We start from the raw sequence: 18192 nt of genomic DNA, 5'->3' as shown, positions 1-18192 counted from the left end.
CACCTACCTTCGTATCATCTGCAAACTTTGCCACAAAACTATCAAATCCATTCTCTAAATCACTGATAAACAATGTAAAAAGTAGCAGTCCCAATACTGACTCCTGAGGAATACCACTAATTACTGGCAGCCAACCAGAAAAAGGTTGAAGAGTTTAAACTAGAGGTCATAGACTTAAGGTAGAAAGGGAAAGATTTAAAGTTGACCTGTGAGGCAATGCTTTTCTACATAGAGAGTGGCGGATGTCTAAAACAAGCTGTCAGGGAAAGTGTTAGAGTTGGGTTAATAGCAACATTTAAAGACATTTGGATGCATACGGGTAGAAAAGGATGTGGGCCAAATGAGACTAGTTCAGGTAGGCACCTTAGTTAGTATGGACAAAATGAGTTGAATGGTCTGTTTACATGCCGTGTAATTCTGTGACCAAGACTAACAGAGAAACGGATGGGGTAGGAAACCATAACATTGGGAACGAGCAGGGAGAAGCATCTGATCAAAGAAGGCATAAATGCTAAATATAAGAACACACAGTCTTGAAATCACTCAGCTAAAAAATAAAATTCTACAAGTCCAGTTCACTTTACACCCAGAGGTATTATTGCCAGTATAGTCGATGTTTTCAGCAGACTGAGACACAGCAGCCTTTCTTATTTCACCTCTTCCTCCGCATTCCAGGCATTGTGTCATTACCGTGCACATGGCAGAGATGCACAACAGCTGCCTTATCATGCAAACTACATGCTCCAGCAGCTTATCACTGGGAATATCCACCCAGTCAGTGATAATCGTCTACACAGTAGCTGTGCCCCAGGAGAACAGAGCATCAAAAGGTCATCCACCATCACACTTGGGTTTGTCCTGGATGGACCTTCCATCATTTTAAAATGGGTAATTTAAGATGGAGATCTGTCTAGAACATCTCTTTGCATAATGTTCTAAAATTAACAACTGACCTGTTGTCGGTGGTTTTCTGAAGAGCTCCTCCCCGAAGGGTACAGAGACAGCAATCCTGTATAAATGCAAAAGATACAAGAATATACTAGCTTGTGGTGCGATAGTATTATTTTCTTAACATAGTAGTCTTCGAAAACTTAAAGCACTTTGATAATCTTCAAAATTTTAAACCAGTTCAAATCTACATATATCTTCAGCTTTACAATTCACAAACTTCAATTTTTTTTGTGTCTTATCAGCAAGACTGATTTCAAGTTCATGGAACTTGCACTACTAGAAATTTGATCATAAGTACAGAAGTTAATTACATGGTTTCTCAGCCATGCAATAGAACCTCAAATTATGCTTCATCTATACATAGCTGATTTTGTCATAATATTCACTTCCCCACTTTATTTCCACATTCACCTCTAGCCTTTATAATTAAAACTCCTAGACTCAGCTTTAATTTTCTCAATACTTCAGCATCTGCAGCTAGAATTATAAAGACTTTTCCTAAAAGAAATCTCACTTTACCTCTAAATGAATATCCGCCCCCCCCCCCCCCCCATCTTGACATCCTGTCCTTGCCCCTACACTCTCCAGCTAGAAGGCACAGCCACTTGGCATCAACCTGATGAGTCCTTTTCAGAACATTAAGTCAATGAAATCACCCTGTTTCTTGCCAATGCTGCTCAAATTCCTCCTTGGAGGACAATTCTGTCATTCCAGGGATCAATCAAGCTATTCTAAGTCAATTACACTGTTAAATAAAGTTTTCAAATTACAGCAAGGTGTCTTTGGTTTATAATACAAACCCATCAAAGATTAATATATCATTTGAATTTTGGACTGTTTACTGTATTTACAAACTTACCTCATGAACTACCATGCCCTTGTACAGCTTCGCAGTCACTTTGTTTATGACTTTGATCAACATGTATAACCTCACATTCTGCTTCATGTGCCATTACCTGGTTCATCCATTTATTTCCCAAACCTGAAGCAAAGTTATGACCCAAAATGTTGATGATCCCTTTACTTTTACTCAGTTCCTCCAGCAGTTTGAATTTTGCTCCCTTTTACATCTGCCTGAGTACATTCTCCACAGCTCTGGTTTCTAGCTAACTGTAATCAAATTTGGTGTTGAACTTACATGGGATCAAGAATGGATCAAGTTTTATATAGCTACAACATGCCTTTCTGACTTCCATACTCAATATCCAGACTGATGAAGTATGACATACGCCTTCATTACCACCTATTTATTGCCTTGTCACCACTTTAAGGAATTTGTGGACCTGTGCCCCAAGATTCTTCTACACATCAATACACTGAAGGGTCTTGCCAATTGCTGTATGCTTTCATCTTGTGTTTGACTTCGCAAAATACAACTTCTCACAGCTATTCAGATTAAATCCATCTTTTCCAACTGGTCTCTATCCAGCTAAATCCTTTGAGAACCTTCTTTATTTTCTATGACTCCTCCTGAGTTGTCTGCAAACTGAAATCAACTCACCTACACCTCTGCCTAGATCATCAAATTTCTTTCTTTTCAAAAAGGATTATATTGATCAACTACACACATGTCATGATACTTACTTCTGATAAAGCATTAGCAGAACATCTTGAACAGATCCAGTCATCGGTTATTTTTTCAGGAGCGACTCCGTAACAGCCTTCAAAGCAAAGAACATTTTTTTCTGTTTTAGAAGTTTATAATCAAAACAGCTTTTCAACTCATGCAATTTATTGGAAAATGCAAATAATTAAACTTTTAATGTGTATGAACCCATTAAGATTATTCCTCAAATCCATAACGGGCTTATATTAGGGCTGTTGTTAGGGTCGCCCATGATGTTGGTGGCCCAGAAATGAATATCCACTCATTACTTCATTAAAAAATTTCTGCTCTTTTTACACGGCATATTTTAACTTAACTATTTTATAGACATACAATGCCTATAAAAAGTATACACTCCCCTTGGAAGTTATCATGTTTTATTTTACAACACTGAAATATTGTGGATATTTATTACACTTATCAACAGAAAAAAGTTTGTGTTAAAGACAGATCTCTACAAAGTGATCTAAATTAGTTACAAATATAAAACACAAAACAATTGATTGTATTAGCATTCATCCCTTTAATATGAAACACCAAGCCATCACTGGTGCAGCAAATTGGTTTCCAAAGTCACATAATTAGATAAATGGAGACAATCATGTGCAGTCAAGATGTTTAAATTGAGTGCAATAAAAAATACACCTGCCATCTGGAAACTCCAATTTGTGAAGGTAGAAGGCTACATGAATACAGCAAAATACTGGGAAAACCTGGAGGAAAACATGATGCAGACTGCAAAAGAACTGAGCCTTGGGAGATTTGCTTTCCAGTAAGACAATGACCCCAAGCATAAAGCCAAAGGTACACAGGAATGGCTTCAAAACAACAAAGTTAATGTTCTGGAGTGACCCAGTCAGAGTCCAGACCTCAATCCAATTGAGAATGTGTGGCTGGACTTAGAAAGGGCTGTTCACTCACAATCCCCATGCAATCTGACAGAGCTTGAGCAGTTTTGTACAGAAGAATGGGGAAAAATTGCAGTGTCCAGATATGCAAAGCTGATAGGACACATATCCACATAGATTCAAGGCTGTAATTGCTGCTAAAGGTGCATCTACTAAATACTGACTTGAAAGGGGTGAGTAATTATGCAACCAATTATTTTGTGCTTTATATTTGTAATTAATTTAGACCACTTTTTCAATCAACGTCAAAAAAATTAAATCCACTGATTCAATATTGTAAAACAATAAAGCATGAGAACTTTCAAAGGGGAGTGAATATGTGCGCGCGTGTGTCTGTGTAGTTATTTTCCTCTATTTATCACATTTCATTGTACTGCTGCCATAAAATTAACAAATTTCATGCCATATGTTGATGATATTAAATCTGATTCTGATGTATAGCGAGAGCAGAAAAAGGGGAAAGATAGTGTTGTATCCAATCACTATGAAAAAAAAATCAGGATCAAATATAACAGTGGAGGAGGCAGCCATTTAGTCTTTTGAGTCCATATCAAATTTTTGAAAGTGCAACGTAGCTAGTCCCATTACCCTGCCATTTTTCCATAAATCTGCATATTATTTTCCAGTCAAGGATCAATATAGTTCCCTTTTCACAGTCAACACACTATGGGACAATGAATGGCAGGTATCAACCTTTCTAAACAAATGTCCCTTTTTGACAGTACCCTGTTTTCAACCCTTCCACTAACTGGAACTGTTTTGCATCAACTGTTTACTTGAGCACTTTTACCCCATCTTCTTTTAGCGTTCTGTACAAGGAGAACAATTAGAGTTTGTGCAGACTTTTGCTTCTAAAATATCCAATGCTGAACCATTCCAATACAGGCAAAACTTAAGGCACTTCAAGGCTGTCACATCCTTCCGACTATTCCAGCTGACTAAATTGGAGATAATTTCTTATGAAGAAGTAACCTCAATATCAAAGCGCAAAAACTGTAATAAAAGCAGTTTGAAGTTAGATCGAGTAGCATATGTGGATTGTGAAGTACAGTTAACAGTTCAATAACTAGTCAATAAACTTTTATCAGAACTCTCAGCTTAGATCTTCAACCTGAAACAGTTAAAACCATAAGCTAAAGGAGCAGAATTAGGCCATTCAGCCCACTGAGTCTATCCTGTCTCATTTATTATCACTGTGAACTCCATTTTCCTGCCTTCTCCCCATAACCTCTGACACCTGACTAATCAAGAACTCATTAACTGCCACTTAAAATATACTCAATGACTTGGCCTCCACAGCTGTTTGTGGCAACAAATTCCACAGATTCACTACCCTCTAGCTAAAGAAATCCCTCCTTGTCTCTGTTCTAAATGGATGTCCCTCTATTTTGAGGCTGTGCCCTCTGGTCCTTGACTTACCCACCATAGGAATCATCCTTTCCACATCAACTCTATCTGAACCTTTTAGTATTCAATAGGTTTCAATGAGATCTCCCCTCATTCTTCTAAACTCCAGATTAACCCTTTCCTTCCTGGAATTATTCTCCTGAACCTCCTCTGTACCTTCTCTAATGGCAGAAAATCTTTTCTTAGATATGGAGCCCAAAGCTGCTCACAATATTCCAAGTGCAGTCTGACCATTAAGCCTCAGCATTACAGTCTTGCTCTTATATTCTAGTCCTCTTTAAATGAGTGCTAACATTGCATTTGCCTTCCTTACCACCAACTCAACCTGAAAGTTAAACTTTAGAGAACCTTATACGAGACTCCCAAGTCCCTTTACACCTTTAATTTTTCAATTTTCTGCCATTTAGAAAACAGACCACACCTTCATTCCTTCTACCAGAATGCAAGACCATACACTTCCTTACACTATAATCCATCTGTCATTTCTTTGCCCTTTCTTCTGATTTGTCTGCAGCCTCCCTGCTTCTTCAACACCACCTGCCCTTCCACCTATCTTCACATCATCTTCAAACTTGGCCACAAAGCCATCTATTCCATCTTCCAAATCATTGGCATATTAAAGTAAAAAGAAGTGGTCCCAACACCAACCCCTGTGGAACACCACTAGTCACTGGCAGCCTACCAGAAAAGGTTCCCTTTATTCCCATTCTACGCCTCCTGCCAATTAGACAATGTTCTATCTAATGCTAGTATCTTTCCTATAATATCATGGGCTCTTACCCTGTTAAGCAGCCTCGTGTGTGGCACCTTGTCAAAGGCCTTCTGGAAATCTAAGTACACAAAATCCACCAATTCACCTTTGTCTATGCAGCTTGCTCTTTCCTCAAAGTATTCCAACAGATTAGTCAGGGTGACTGGGGCCTATTTTATCATGTGCCTCCAAGTACCCTGAAGGCTCATTCTTAATAATGAACTCCAACATCTTCCCAACCAGTGAGGTCAGGCTAGCTGGCCTATAATTTCATTTCTTCTGCTTCCCTCCCTTCTTAAAAGAGTGGAGTGATAATTTGTAATTTTCCAGTCCTCCAAAACCATTCCAGCATCCAGTGATACTTGAAAGATCATTACTAATGCCTCCACAATCTCTTCAGCTACCTTCTTTAGAACCCTGCGAAATAGTCCCTCTAGTCCGGGTGACTAATCAACGTTCAGCTTCCCAAGCACTTTCTCCTTAGTAATAGCATCTACACTCACTTCTGCCCAGACTGTCTCATATTTCTGGTGTACTGTTTCTGCCTTCCACAGTGAAGACTGACACAAAATACTTATTAAGTTCACCTGCCTTTTCTTTGTCTACCATTATTGCCTCCCCAGTGTCATTTTCTAGTGGTCCAATATCAACTTTCACCTTTCCACTAATTTGTGCTATATTATGTGCCCTCCCTTTTCCTTTTCTGCTGTCTTTTGACTTCCCTTTGTTAACCACAGTTGCTTTATCCTCCCTTTAGAATACTTCACCTTTGGGATGTATCTATCCTGCGCTTTCAGAATTGCCCCAGAAACTTCATTCTCTGCTGTTCTGTCATTGTCCCTGCTGATGTCCCCTTCTGATCAACTTTGGCCAGCTCCTGTCTCATGCCTCTGTAATTCCCTTTACTCCACTGTAATACTGACACATCTGACCTTACTGCGCAGTCCTGATTAAGGGTCTCAGCCCAAAACATCAACTGTTTATTCTTTTCCATAGATTCTGCCTGACCTGCTGAGTTCCTCCAGCATTTTGTGTGTGTTACCCTATCATCTGTCTGTCTTTCCTCAAAGTCTCACTACACTCTATTGCCCCATCCTCAGCCACATCACTCCAGGTATCTCTTTCACACCCACAGGTTAGTCTTGCTTTTTTTTTAAGCTTTCTATCTATACCTAACTCCCTATATTACTAACCTGGATGTTCTGCTTTTCAGCTTTCTACTCAACTCCTCCCTTTTCCTACCAATGTCTTAAGTACCAATTTGTACCACAACTTCCAGCTGCTCACACTCCCCCCTTTAGAATGCTTGGACCCGATCTGAGACATCCCTGAAACAGGCACTTGGGAAGCAACATACTATTCAGGTGTCTCTTTCACACCCACACAATCTTCTGTCTGTTCCACTAATTATGGAATCCCCCATCACTACTGCAAGTCTCTTCCCCCACCCGACTCTCTCCAGAGCCACAGTGCTGGAGACCTGGTTGCTGCAGCTTCCTCCAGTAGATTGCTCCACCACCCCCAACAACCCAGCAGTACCCAAAATGATATTATTGACAGGAACAGCCAGAGGAGTACTCTACACTGGCGGTCTATTCCCCTTCCCTCTCCTAACAGTTACCCAGCTACCCAACTCCTATAACTTGCGGGTGGCTACCTTCCTGTAACTCCTATCTATCACCTAATTTTCATTGATCTTCAGCTCCAGCACCTTAACATGGTCTCTAAAGGAGCTGCAGCTCGATGTTCTTCATGTAATTGTTCTTTTGAGAGAGAACGGAGGGCTCCCACCTCCCTAACAAAATATCACATATCTCAGTGCACTAGCTATGTACTAATATACAAAGAAAGAAAAAAAACTTACTAGAAACTTACTTAGAATATCTGCCTTCTTTTTATTGGCTCAAATAAAACTCACTCCTGATGAGACTTGTTTTTTTTTCAAATGGCTCCTGGCCTGCAACAAAGTCTCTCTCTCTCTCTCTCTCTCTCACTTGCTAATTCAAATGAAAGTTAACTTTCTCACCACAGATGTTGCTCGACTTGCAGAAACACTTATTTCACATGGATATAATTTTCTTTCATTGCAAGCGCATTCTATTTTAACCAACTGCAACTACTTCCATTAATTTAAATTATTTTCCCGCTCAGACATAAAATTGCTCAGCTTTAGGCCAAATCAACTTTTAACCTCAGATTTTGTTGCAGCCAGATAATTAAGGAAAATAAAAACAAAAAATCTATACTTAATCAGTAGTTGCCTCCAGTTACTATCTGGAACAATAGGGAAAAATTATCACATCAGAAGAGTATTTTTACAGCATGTGACCTTGTGAATGTTAGACGACGTAAATGTCAAAAGTGCTTTAACATGTAAAATTTCTGTGCGGCATTTTACACATTAAAGATGGAATATTTGAACATTAGTTAAATCCTTAGTACTACAGTTCCTTACAGCGTTAATTACAAACTGACATTCGCCTAGTATGGCTCTAACCCACAAAGGAAAATGACAGTTGTACAGATAAACAGAATCCAGGTTGTGGATCGTTCAAATACCTGCACAGCTTCTTATACAAGTGAAAACTATTTGGCTGAGCAAGAGATTCAGAAATCAGTTGTCCTTTTCATATGCCAAATTAAAAAATTCTTGATTAAATCTTAATGACATTTTCCATGCTTGTGGCCACTATATTCCCACCTCCCCAATGTACAAAACATAAAACTTCAATTTTTTCCCCATTATTATGCAGTCACATGTAAGAAAGGATTCAATATTGTCCAATTCCCTACAGCTAGGTCATTTTGGCACAACAAATGCATAGTATTTCATGAAGTAAAAATTAAATCCCCAATCTCCAGGATGCCTCCACTGCAAATCACTGTTTTCACGGAGGGAATGTAAATCTTTGGGACCAGCTCTGGAAGAATCCTAGCTTTAGTTAAAAGCAATTATAAAAATATTCAATATGCAAAAATCTCAAGTTTAATGTGCAAAGTCATGATTCATCAACTGATCTATATAAAATCAAGCTAAAGCAGCTTCTGGGTACTTGCAATTCCTCCATAACTGATGAAGTACTTGAAAGGTTTTTCCTGTGGCAAAACTCAGGAATGAATAAAAAAAAATTTGATGGTCACAGAGATGTACATATTATTTGCAGTTTGCAGATAACTATCTGGTGCTCATACAAAGCTTCCTTTTTTTATGCCACAAAAAGAGCCAATCTAACACTTACTTGCGTGAACACATACACAGCACTTTGCACATGTAATTAGGGTGCTTGTTCCATCTTCCTCAATGTAAGATGTGGGAAGGCTGAGATCAACGTGGTCACTTCCAGATGTGAAGCACATCTCCGGAACCAATGGCTTAGTTTTCGCTTTGCTTCTGAGTACACTTGCATCCAAATGTTGGGTTTTGTTTCTGAAAGTATGACTCTCCTGACAGTCTACCTATTGAAAGAAAATAGAAGAAATGGTAGATAAGGGGAAAAAAAGTTAATTGCATCAAAACATTTAAGCAGAATCCAAAGGACGTTTTTGCTGCCCATGGTCAACAAGAAAATAGCAGCTATCAGTGTTTCAAGAGCAGATATCTGGCAATGTTACATTTAATCACTGAATTTGCTGGAATCAAAGCAAATGTTAAAAGATCATAAATGTAAACTGTTCTATCAGCAATTCTTAAAGGTAATAAAAAATTGCATTCATCAGTTAAAATAGCTTAAGCTATCAAATGGTATTATTTGCTAAAACAGCAAATTGTGAGTACATGATACTTTTTTTAAAACCATAAATGATGCATGCTTCATTATGCCACAACATAATTCTGAAATTTTATATCAACTCACTGAAAGTAAAGTTGATGAGAATTGCCTAAAAAGTTCATTAAACACAATTCAGGTGATCATGCAATCATCTCAATGCAAGTTTCCACAAAATAGAAACATTCCAGCAAGAAAATGCAACTGACCCTGACCCCCAAAACATTACATAGATAATGCTCCACATAACAAGATCTCTTTGCTATTTTCTATGGAATAGGACAGATATAATTGAAAACAATGGAGAAATCATTCCTGAGGGAATGTTCTTGTGGAGAGGCTGAGTAGCTGGGAAGGGTCCGGGAGGAAGAGCTGGGAGCAGAAATTACAGCTGAAACATGGGAAGACATCTGTGATAATGCAAAGATGATTTCAGTTTGTAACAGAACTAAAGCATTGTAACTCAAAATTCTGCATAGAGCCCATTTGATTCCAGACCGTCTCTCGAAATTTAAAACGGGGGTTTCTCCAATGTGTTCTATATGAAAAGTAAATACTGGAACTTTCACCCACTGTTTTTGGACTTTTCCCAAACTTCAGGCATACTGGAGTGATATTTTGTTTAAATGGAAAGGATTCTGAAGATGAAGCTTGAACTGGACCCAGTGTCTTTTTTCTTAGGCTTATCCAGCAGCCGTATTATTAATACACATCAGAAAAAACTTTCTAACATCCTGACTTTTTGTGCGAGGAAGAAAATTTACTTTGTTGGATATTCAATAAGGCCCCCGAACTTTTTGGTTGGTGTAAATAATGGAATATATTCCTTTGGACTTTTTGACATGTATGGTACACTCTAAAACAAATAGCTTTCATAAAACATGGCAACCTTTTCTGCAGTATATAGATGCAAACCTGTCTGCTATACTAATAAAGGCTTTTGTATAGGATGTTGTGGTGATGTCTATATTTTGATGGAAGTGTTCTGATAGCTGGAAATTGAAAGTTTTGTTATGCTGAGCAAAAAAAAAAATTAAAAGACAAGAGAACTGCTCTAGAAGAACTACTAAAAATAGAATACAATACTAAAAGCATTGTTCTTCAGTTACAGAGGGCATTGGTAAAAGTACATCCAGTTAAAGGCCAAATATCAACATGCAGCATTAAGCAACACACACAAAATGCTGGAGGAACTCAGCAGGCCAGGTAGCATCTATGGAAAAGAGTATAGTCGCTGTTTCAGTCTGAGACCATTCTGAGAGCCATATGAATAGAGGAGGCCATAGCTTCTTGAATCTGCTCTGGCATTTAATAAGACAAATACCATGGCTGATCTACTGGTAACCACACAACCTGCTCTTCCAATCTATAATTCTTCATCTTCATGTTTACCAAGAATCTATCTACGTTTGCCATTAAAATGCTCATATGTTGCTTCCACCATCTTTGAGAAGTTCCAGAGTCATGATCTCTCAAACTGCACCTCATGCCATAAATGGATTGCTTTAATAAAAACCAAGTAACCTTTCTAGATTCTGCTACACAAGAAAACATCTTTTCCACATCCAAGATCACCATACTATTTGAAATGCCATTGATTACAAGCGTAGCCTGTCCAACTCTATCTGAAGACATCCACACATTCCAGCTATTAAGTCTCACTCAGTGAAGGTTTACTATTTCCAGCATTATTAAGATCCTTTCTCAAATAAGGACACCAGTAGGATAAAAATATTCTAGATGAACCTTCTCTCGATAACTGAAGAATAACACCACCCACCCACCACCACGACATTAATAATTTCCAGTCAGTCACCCATGGATAGATAGTCTGGCACTCAATGTCACTTTATGTACAAACATTTTATGTGTATAGGCTACCCTTATGTGCTTGAATTTATTGTTTTTTTTTAAAAGTGTTCTCTATGGTTATTTTGGTTTTTTTTTTAAATGGTACCTCGGATTCACAGTAAGAATCAGTTTGCTCTCTTTTAGACTTGTGTACTGAAGAATGACAATCTTGAATCTTTCTTAATTTGCTTTACTTAGCCTTCTTCAAATAATACACTAGTACAAACTCCCACAAACTCAAAGCTCTGCAAACCATTTATATTGAATGCTTTTCTATTTCTATTCCCAGACAAAAATCAACAACTGCACATCTTTTCCCCATCATATTCCATCTGCCAGATCTCTGCCCACTCACTCAACCCAATGCCTATGAAATCTTCTTTGGTTACCACCCATCTGTATAACAAGTTTTGCTACCGTACTTTTATTCACATTATACAAAAGTTGAGGCCCAGCACTGAACCCTTACTACCTCCCCATTTCTTGTCAGCTTGCTTGCTACCACATACCTTTTCACCCCAATAATTTCTACACAGAAATTTAATTTTCTCAAAAATATTATTGGGATCTTTCACATCAACCACAATGGGCAAGTGAAGTTGCAGTCCAATTTTTCACCTGTAAAGATGTCACTACTGACACAGCCACACTCAGTAGCAGCTCATTCCTGCTATCAGTTGAGACTCAATGGGCAGGAAACATTTTTCCCCAAATACTTCACTGTTCCTGTCAATGCTCAATAACATTCAATAGATATACAAAGATAAGAAACTTCATAAAAATAAGGATAGCCAAAATGAAAAGACAGACTATTATTAATGGAAAAAGTAATTGGCAGTGACTGATTCTTTAAACCAAATTGCCAGCAGAGGGGGGAAAACAGTCACACAGAAAATCCCCACATCTTATCAACCAAGAAATTATGGATTTGTACATTCATTCAAGAGTATCTCATAAATTTATAGTAAATAGAAAATCAATCACTGCAATTACACTCTTTTCCGATGGTGATACAACAATGGCCTTTATCTAAGAAAAATACTTTACGACTTGAAAACATCTCACAAATTTAGAACGATTACTTTTTGCATAATCCATGGTCATTTTTCAAACTTGAATTTGAGGAACTCAATTTTCCAATAAAACTAGTTATAATCTTCTATTTTCCAGTGTTAAATCTTTATAATAAAAGGAATCTATAATCTAAATCAAACACTGGAGAGGAAATGAAAAAATATTCCAACCTGGTTTAACTGGAAGAGGGCACAAATGGAACAGTGTGGTACAAGCTGTGCCAACGTACTGTTGTACTCTCGTTCTGCAAGAAAATTCTGGGGACGATTTTGCCAAAGATGAGCAAGTGGTTTAGCCCACGGTTCTGACTCCATTGGGTCATCTTCTACTGCCAACAGGTCTGGCATTTCTGTTACAAAAGGTTAACATCGTTAAAATCCACTATACAGGTTCTGAATTTTAAAAAGTACAAATCAAATACTTTTTTTTGACAATCTGATGTCCTGAAGGCTTTCCTTGCTATTATTTCTTCCAAATCCCATTCATTCTCCAATTAGTTCCTAGTTTGAAGACAGAATAAAATACTAATGGTAAGACTCTTGGCTGTGTGGAAGATCAGTGAGATCTTGGGGTCTGTATCCATAGGACACTCAAAGCTGCTGAGCAGGTTGACAGTGTTGTTAAGAAGGTGCCTGGTGTGTTGGCCTTTGTCAACCGTGGGACTGAGTTCAAGAGTCATGAAGTAATGTTACAACTATATAAGACCTCAGTTAGACCCCACTTGGAGTAATGTGTTTAGTTCTGGTCACCTCACTACTATAGAGTGATGTGGATACTATAGAGAGAATGCAGAGGAGACTTACAAGGACATTGCCTGGGTTGGAGAGTGTACCTTATGACAATAGGTTGAGTGAACTTGGCCTTTCCTCCTTGGAGTGACAGAGGATGAGAGGTGACCTGATAGCGGTGTACAAGACGATGAGAGGCATTGATCATGTGGATAGTTTTAAGGTGCTCGGAAGTAGATACAAAATGTCAGAGGTAAGTGTTTCATACAGAGAGTGGTGGATGCATGGAATTCACTGCCAGTGAAGGTGGTAGAGGCGGATACAATAGCATCTTTTAAGAGAGTCTTAGATAGGTACCTGGAGCTTAGAAGGATAGATGGCTTTGCGATAGGGTATTTCTTGGCAGTTTCAGGAGTAGGTTACGTGGTGGGTACAACATTGTGGCCCAAAGGACCTGTAATGTGCTATGGATTTCTATGCTTCTATCTCCTAACTTGCACGTTATAATCAGAACTCATGGAAAGTTTCACATAACCAATTTTCCAGGTTGTCCCATCATAAATAGCCAGACTGAGGAAAGGTCAACCTACAATGTTAATCCATTTCTCTCCACAGATGCTGGCCTGATCTGCTGAGTCTTAGGCCTAATTTACTGGGTATTTTAGAGGATCTCTCCTGGGTGCAGCCCGTATCTACCATTACAAAACAACTCTACTTTCTTTGAGGTTTACAAAGATTCATCATGCCATCTAAAACTTTTACAAAGTTCTATAAATATGCAGTGGAGAATATAATGATTGGTTGCACCATGGCCTGGTATGGAAACACCAACGACATTGAAAGGAAAAGCAGGTACAAAGTAGTGGATACAGATCAGTCTATCACAGGTAAAGCCCTCCCCAGCACCGAGTTCATCTACAAGGAGTGCTGTTGGAAGAAAGTAACATCCACCATCAAGGACCCCCATGATCCAAACTATGCTCTTTTCTTGTTGCTGCCATCAGGAAGGAGGAATAGGAGCCTCAGGACCCACACCACCAGGATCAGGTACCCTCATCTCTCAGGCTCTTAAACCAGAGGGGACAACTTCACTCAACACTGAGTTGTTCCCACAACCTATGGACTCACTTTCAAAGCTTTATCTCATGTTCTTGCTAATGATAGCTAATTTATGATTATTTTGTTTCTTTTTTTTTTACTTTTTACATTTGCACGTTGTCTTTTACACATTGGTTGTTGTGTGCAGATTTTCATTGATTCTATTGTGTTTCTATATATTCCCTGTGAATGCCCACAAGAAAACGAATCTCAGGGTAGTACAATATATGGTGACATACATGTACTTCAATAATAAATTTATTTTGAACTTTGAATAACCACCATTACTTGTTTTTAACTTTAAGAATCTGGAAACTACAGGCTTTTTTATCTTAACAGTTCCAACATCACTTTTTCTCCCCTCTTTTGTACTTGTATCTCCTCCAGATTATTCACCTGCAAATAAGACCAGGAGCAGAATTAGGCCATTTGCCCATTGTCTGCTCTGCCATTCTATTATGTCTGATTTATTATCCCTCTCAATCCCAAAAATTAGAACCTTTGATCGTCTCCTAGCTGGCACCACTATTCACATCACACTCCCATTTTCCACTCCATCACAGACATTCCCTTTTCCCCTATTTTCCAACTTCTAATTTGGATTAAAAAAAATTATCAATCCATAATGCTAATGTTACGTTTGTTTGTATAAAAAAAACTAAATTTACAGTTCATATTTTGGTACAAACAAGCATAAGGCAACATGAAAGATCAAATGATGGCAAGAAGTTAAAATTTTACATTTCTTGGTAACAAGTATAATTGTTTCTGTTACTGAATCCTAGAGTATGAATTAGTCTAATGCAGAGCCTCCTCCCTCACCACCATTCAAGACCCCAAGCAGTCCATTCAGCAAATCTGTTATGTTCCTCAATTGTATCTGGTGCTTCCAGCGTGGCCTTCTCTACATTGGTGAGACCCAACAGAGATCGGAGGAGCACTTTGTTCATTACCTTCGCAGGATCTCCCAGTGCTACCTATTTCAATTCAACTTTCCATTCCCTTTTTGACATACCTATCCATGACATCCCCTACTGCCACAAGGAGGAGTAACACCTCATATTCTTTCTGAGTAACTTGATGGAACAAACATCGATTTCTCCAACTTTTGGAAATTTAAACTAACCCCTCTCCTCTTCTTTTTCCTTTATCCATTCTGGTTACCTTTTCTCCTCATTTTCTTCTCTCCACCCACACCCCCCCCCCCCCCCACAAACTTCCTCTGGCTCCCCTCCTCCTTTCCCCATCTTCCACTGTTGTCTATAGATTCCTTCTTCAGCCCTTTATCTCTTCCACCTAACCTGTTCCAGCTTCTTATTTCACCCACCACCTCATCTGGTCTCATCTGGCATTTACATTTACTGGATTGTACTTCTCTTCCACTACCTTATTCTGGCTTCTGCCCCCTTTCTTTCCTGTCACAATGAAGGGTTTGGCCTGAAGCATTGACTATTTATCCTCCTCCATAGATGCTGCCTGACTTAAGAGTTCCTCCAACATTTTGTGGGTGTTGCTCAAATTCCAAAGACATGCTTTCAAAGCAAAGCCATTTATTTGACTGAGACTGCTAACTCTTTTTACAAACCTTCATCACTGACACAGTCCTTTACAACAGAAAGGGGATGGTGCCGTGGTGGTTTACTGAGAGGTTGACGTCGACTTTTCGCCTTCTTCTTGGATTTCATTTCCTTCATATATTGCTCTGCCATCTAGGAAATGAAGAAATGTGGAATTGTAACATTCCCTCAATTCAGAAGGTTAAATAGCAGCTGGAAAACCAGAACAATTTTGGTAACAATTATAATAATTGTTTGTCAACATGTCCTTTTTTGCAAGTTTTCAGTTGGCAAATGATTTAAACAAAATTCAAATGGAAAACCCATGCTTTCCATGGGAATTATGGAAATGAGGTCACAATCCGGCAAGAATTCTGGCATGCAATCCATCTTCAGAGATACGCTGGTATCTTTCAGAAAGAATCCAACAAGTGCTGATGATTACATGCATTTTACAATGTAGAGAGAAGGGACAGAAAACATTCAGCGCAGCAGATCCAAGCTGACACTTTGCACTCCACAGAAGGCTCCTCCAAATACTCATCCAGCTTCTCCACATTTCTCCCCCATTCTTCAACCACTTGTTGAGGTGACAAGTAGGTACAATTTAATAGCTCCACATTAGCAAAAAAAGCTTGGTCTGAATTCCATACTTGATTTATCAGAGTATTTTTGTACCACTAACTGTTAACTCTGATTTCTATAAAGTAAACATCTTTTCCAAATTATTCCCAAAATTCCCTAAATTTTCAAACCCTTCCACGATGTTTTCTTGGAAAAGTAGTTCATAAAGTAGTTCATGCATCGCAAAATAAGAAGATTGCTTTTCAGTTCCAGTATCACCTTAGTTACAGCTTTCTAAAAACTACCTAGGAAACTGATTTTCATACAAGGCCAGAAGCATGCACAAAATTCTGAGAACTTGGTACATTCAAGATCAAATGAACTTTAAAAAAAAGTCAACCCTCCAAAAATAGACAATGATTTACTTACTATTTTTGTTGATATTTTTACCTTCAGCTCCATTGCTGTACTGATTTGATGGCATCTAGAGCAAGCATTCCAGCTGATATTAATACTCAAGATGATTTATTATTTGGACTCAGTTGTGCAATTAGGTTATGCAAATATCACAAGTGATATTTGTGATACAAGTGATAAGTGATATTTGCATCACAAGTCCAAGTGATGTCCCAGAATTGATCCTTCTAGGCAACTATTTCTTATTCTTTCTGGCAAAAAGTAACTACATATTTTCTTAATCTATTCTTAAATCTAAATTCTAAACTTTATCATGAATATATTCTATATTTTAAAGGATTAGATTATAACCCTTTGAAAGAAGAATAAAAGGTTGAATGTACATATAACATTCCAGAAACATTACTGAATGAAAATAATGTCACCTGGAACAACATTCATAATTGGACTCAGTTATTCTGTGGGTCTTTTGAAAAGTTAATCAATTTAAAAATAACTCTTTACACAGATTACTTCAACCTAACTTTGATTCACTCAATGCATTCTTGAGTAATTTAACTTCCCCAAAAACCAAGTTCACAAAAATATGTGTCAGTTTGATGCACATAATTTTGGATTAATTGCTTGAGATTTAGAGCAAAAGTGAAGTGCAATCAAGTAGTATGAAATTACTATGTCTATGATTACCTCTGCAAGGTCTTGTTCATTGAGACTAGTTCCAACATTGGTTTTAGCTGGTTCACCCCAATCTGGACTATTATCAGAGTCTTCAGCAGCACTCTCTTGACTTGAGCTCTGACTACTTGTGGTTTCGGAATCAGATGAGCTGGAGTCTGAGGATTTCACAGAAGTGGAAGTAATTTGAGAATGAGCCGCCACAGAGAAGTTTAACACAGTGACAGCACTGTCTGCTGAGGAGGACAAAGTTGGCTTCAGTCTCAGCTTCTCTTCTTGTGCAGCATTTTCAACCTTAACTGTGGCAAATTCAAATAAAATGTATTACTAGTAAAAATGTGATAAAGATGAAAGGAACACAAGAATAAAAATGTGCACAGGTTCTACAAATGTGATATAAAAACCAATGCTTCACAGGCCATGGAGATGTGATGGAATTTAAAATGGTGATGTGTGAAATAACAATGCATCATTAGATATGATCATGTCAGGACAAGGGAGTAAATCACAAGTACCAATATTTACATTTCTCATTGTTGGAGGTCAAATTCACACCCTGGCCATTTACCAAGGAACATTAACAGTAAGAACACTTCAACCTTGCCAATGAAGGATATGTAGGAAAAGTTAGAGCAGGAATGGAGAGCTGAGACTTGGGGACGAACTAGATGAACAATAAAAGAGGACAGGACAAGTTGCTCTCAAGACCTAGGGGAAGCCGAACTACAAAAAGGATTGGAAAAGTTACCTGGGGTGAAAACCTCGAATGCTGGGAAGCCTGTGCATCAGTGTTAAAATTGAACTTCCATTTAAGAGCTGTTTATGTCTGCAGAGTTGGG

General features: G+C 38.3%; 1 protein-coding gene across 5 annotated transcripts in view; it reads right to left on the bottom strand.

The window, feature by feature from the left end:
* Positions 1–18192, bottom strand: part of LOC140736841 (lysine-specific demethylase 4A-like) — a 65920-nt gene that overhangs the window by 15202 nt on the left and 32526 nt on the right. For all 5 annotated transcript variants that reach the window (XM_073062818.1, XM_073062820.1, XM_073062819.1 and 2 more), the window contains exons 11-16: positions 17366–17652; positions 15727–15850; positions 12486–12664; positions 8863–9079; positions 2536–2612; positions 954–1009 (exon numbers count right to left, since the gene is read on the bottom strand). In XM_073062818.1, coding sequence (XP_072918919.1) covers positions 954–1009; positions 2536–2612; positions 8863–9079; positions 12486–12664; positions 15727–15850; positions 17366–17652 — 940 coding nt within the window. The remainder of the gene's footprint in view (positions 1–953; positions 1010–2535; positions 2613–8862; positions 9080–12485; positions 12665–15726; positions 15851–17365; positions 17653–18192) is intronic.

Source organism: Hemitrygon akajei, chromosome 12 (genome assembly GCF_048418815.1).
Source record: "Hemitrygon akajei chromosome 12, sHemAka1.3, whole genome shotgun sequence".
Lineage (NCBI taxonomy): Eukaryota > Metazoa > Chordata > Chondrichthyes > Myliobatiformes > Dasyatidae > Hemitrygon > Hemitrygon akajei.
The sequence above is the reverse complement of the archived record's forward strand: the minus strand, read 5'-3'. Positions and strand labels throughout refer to the sequence as shown.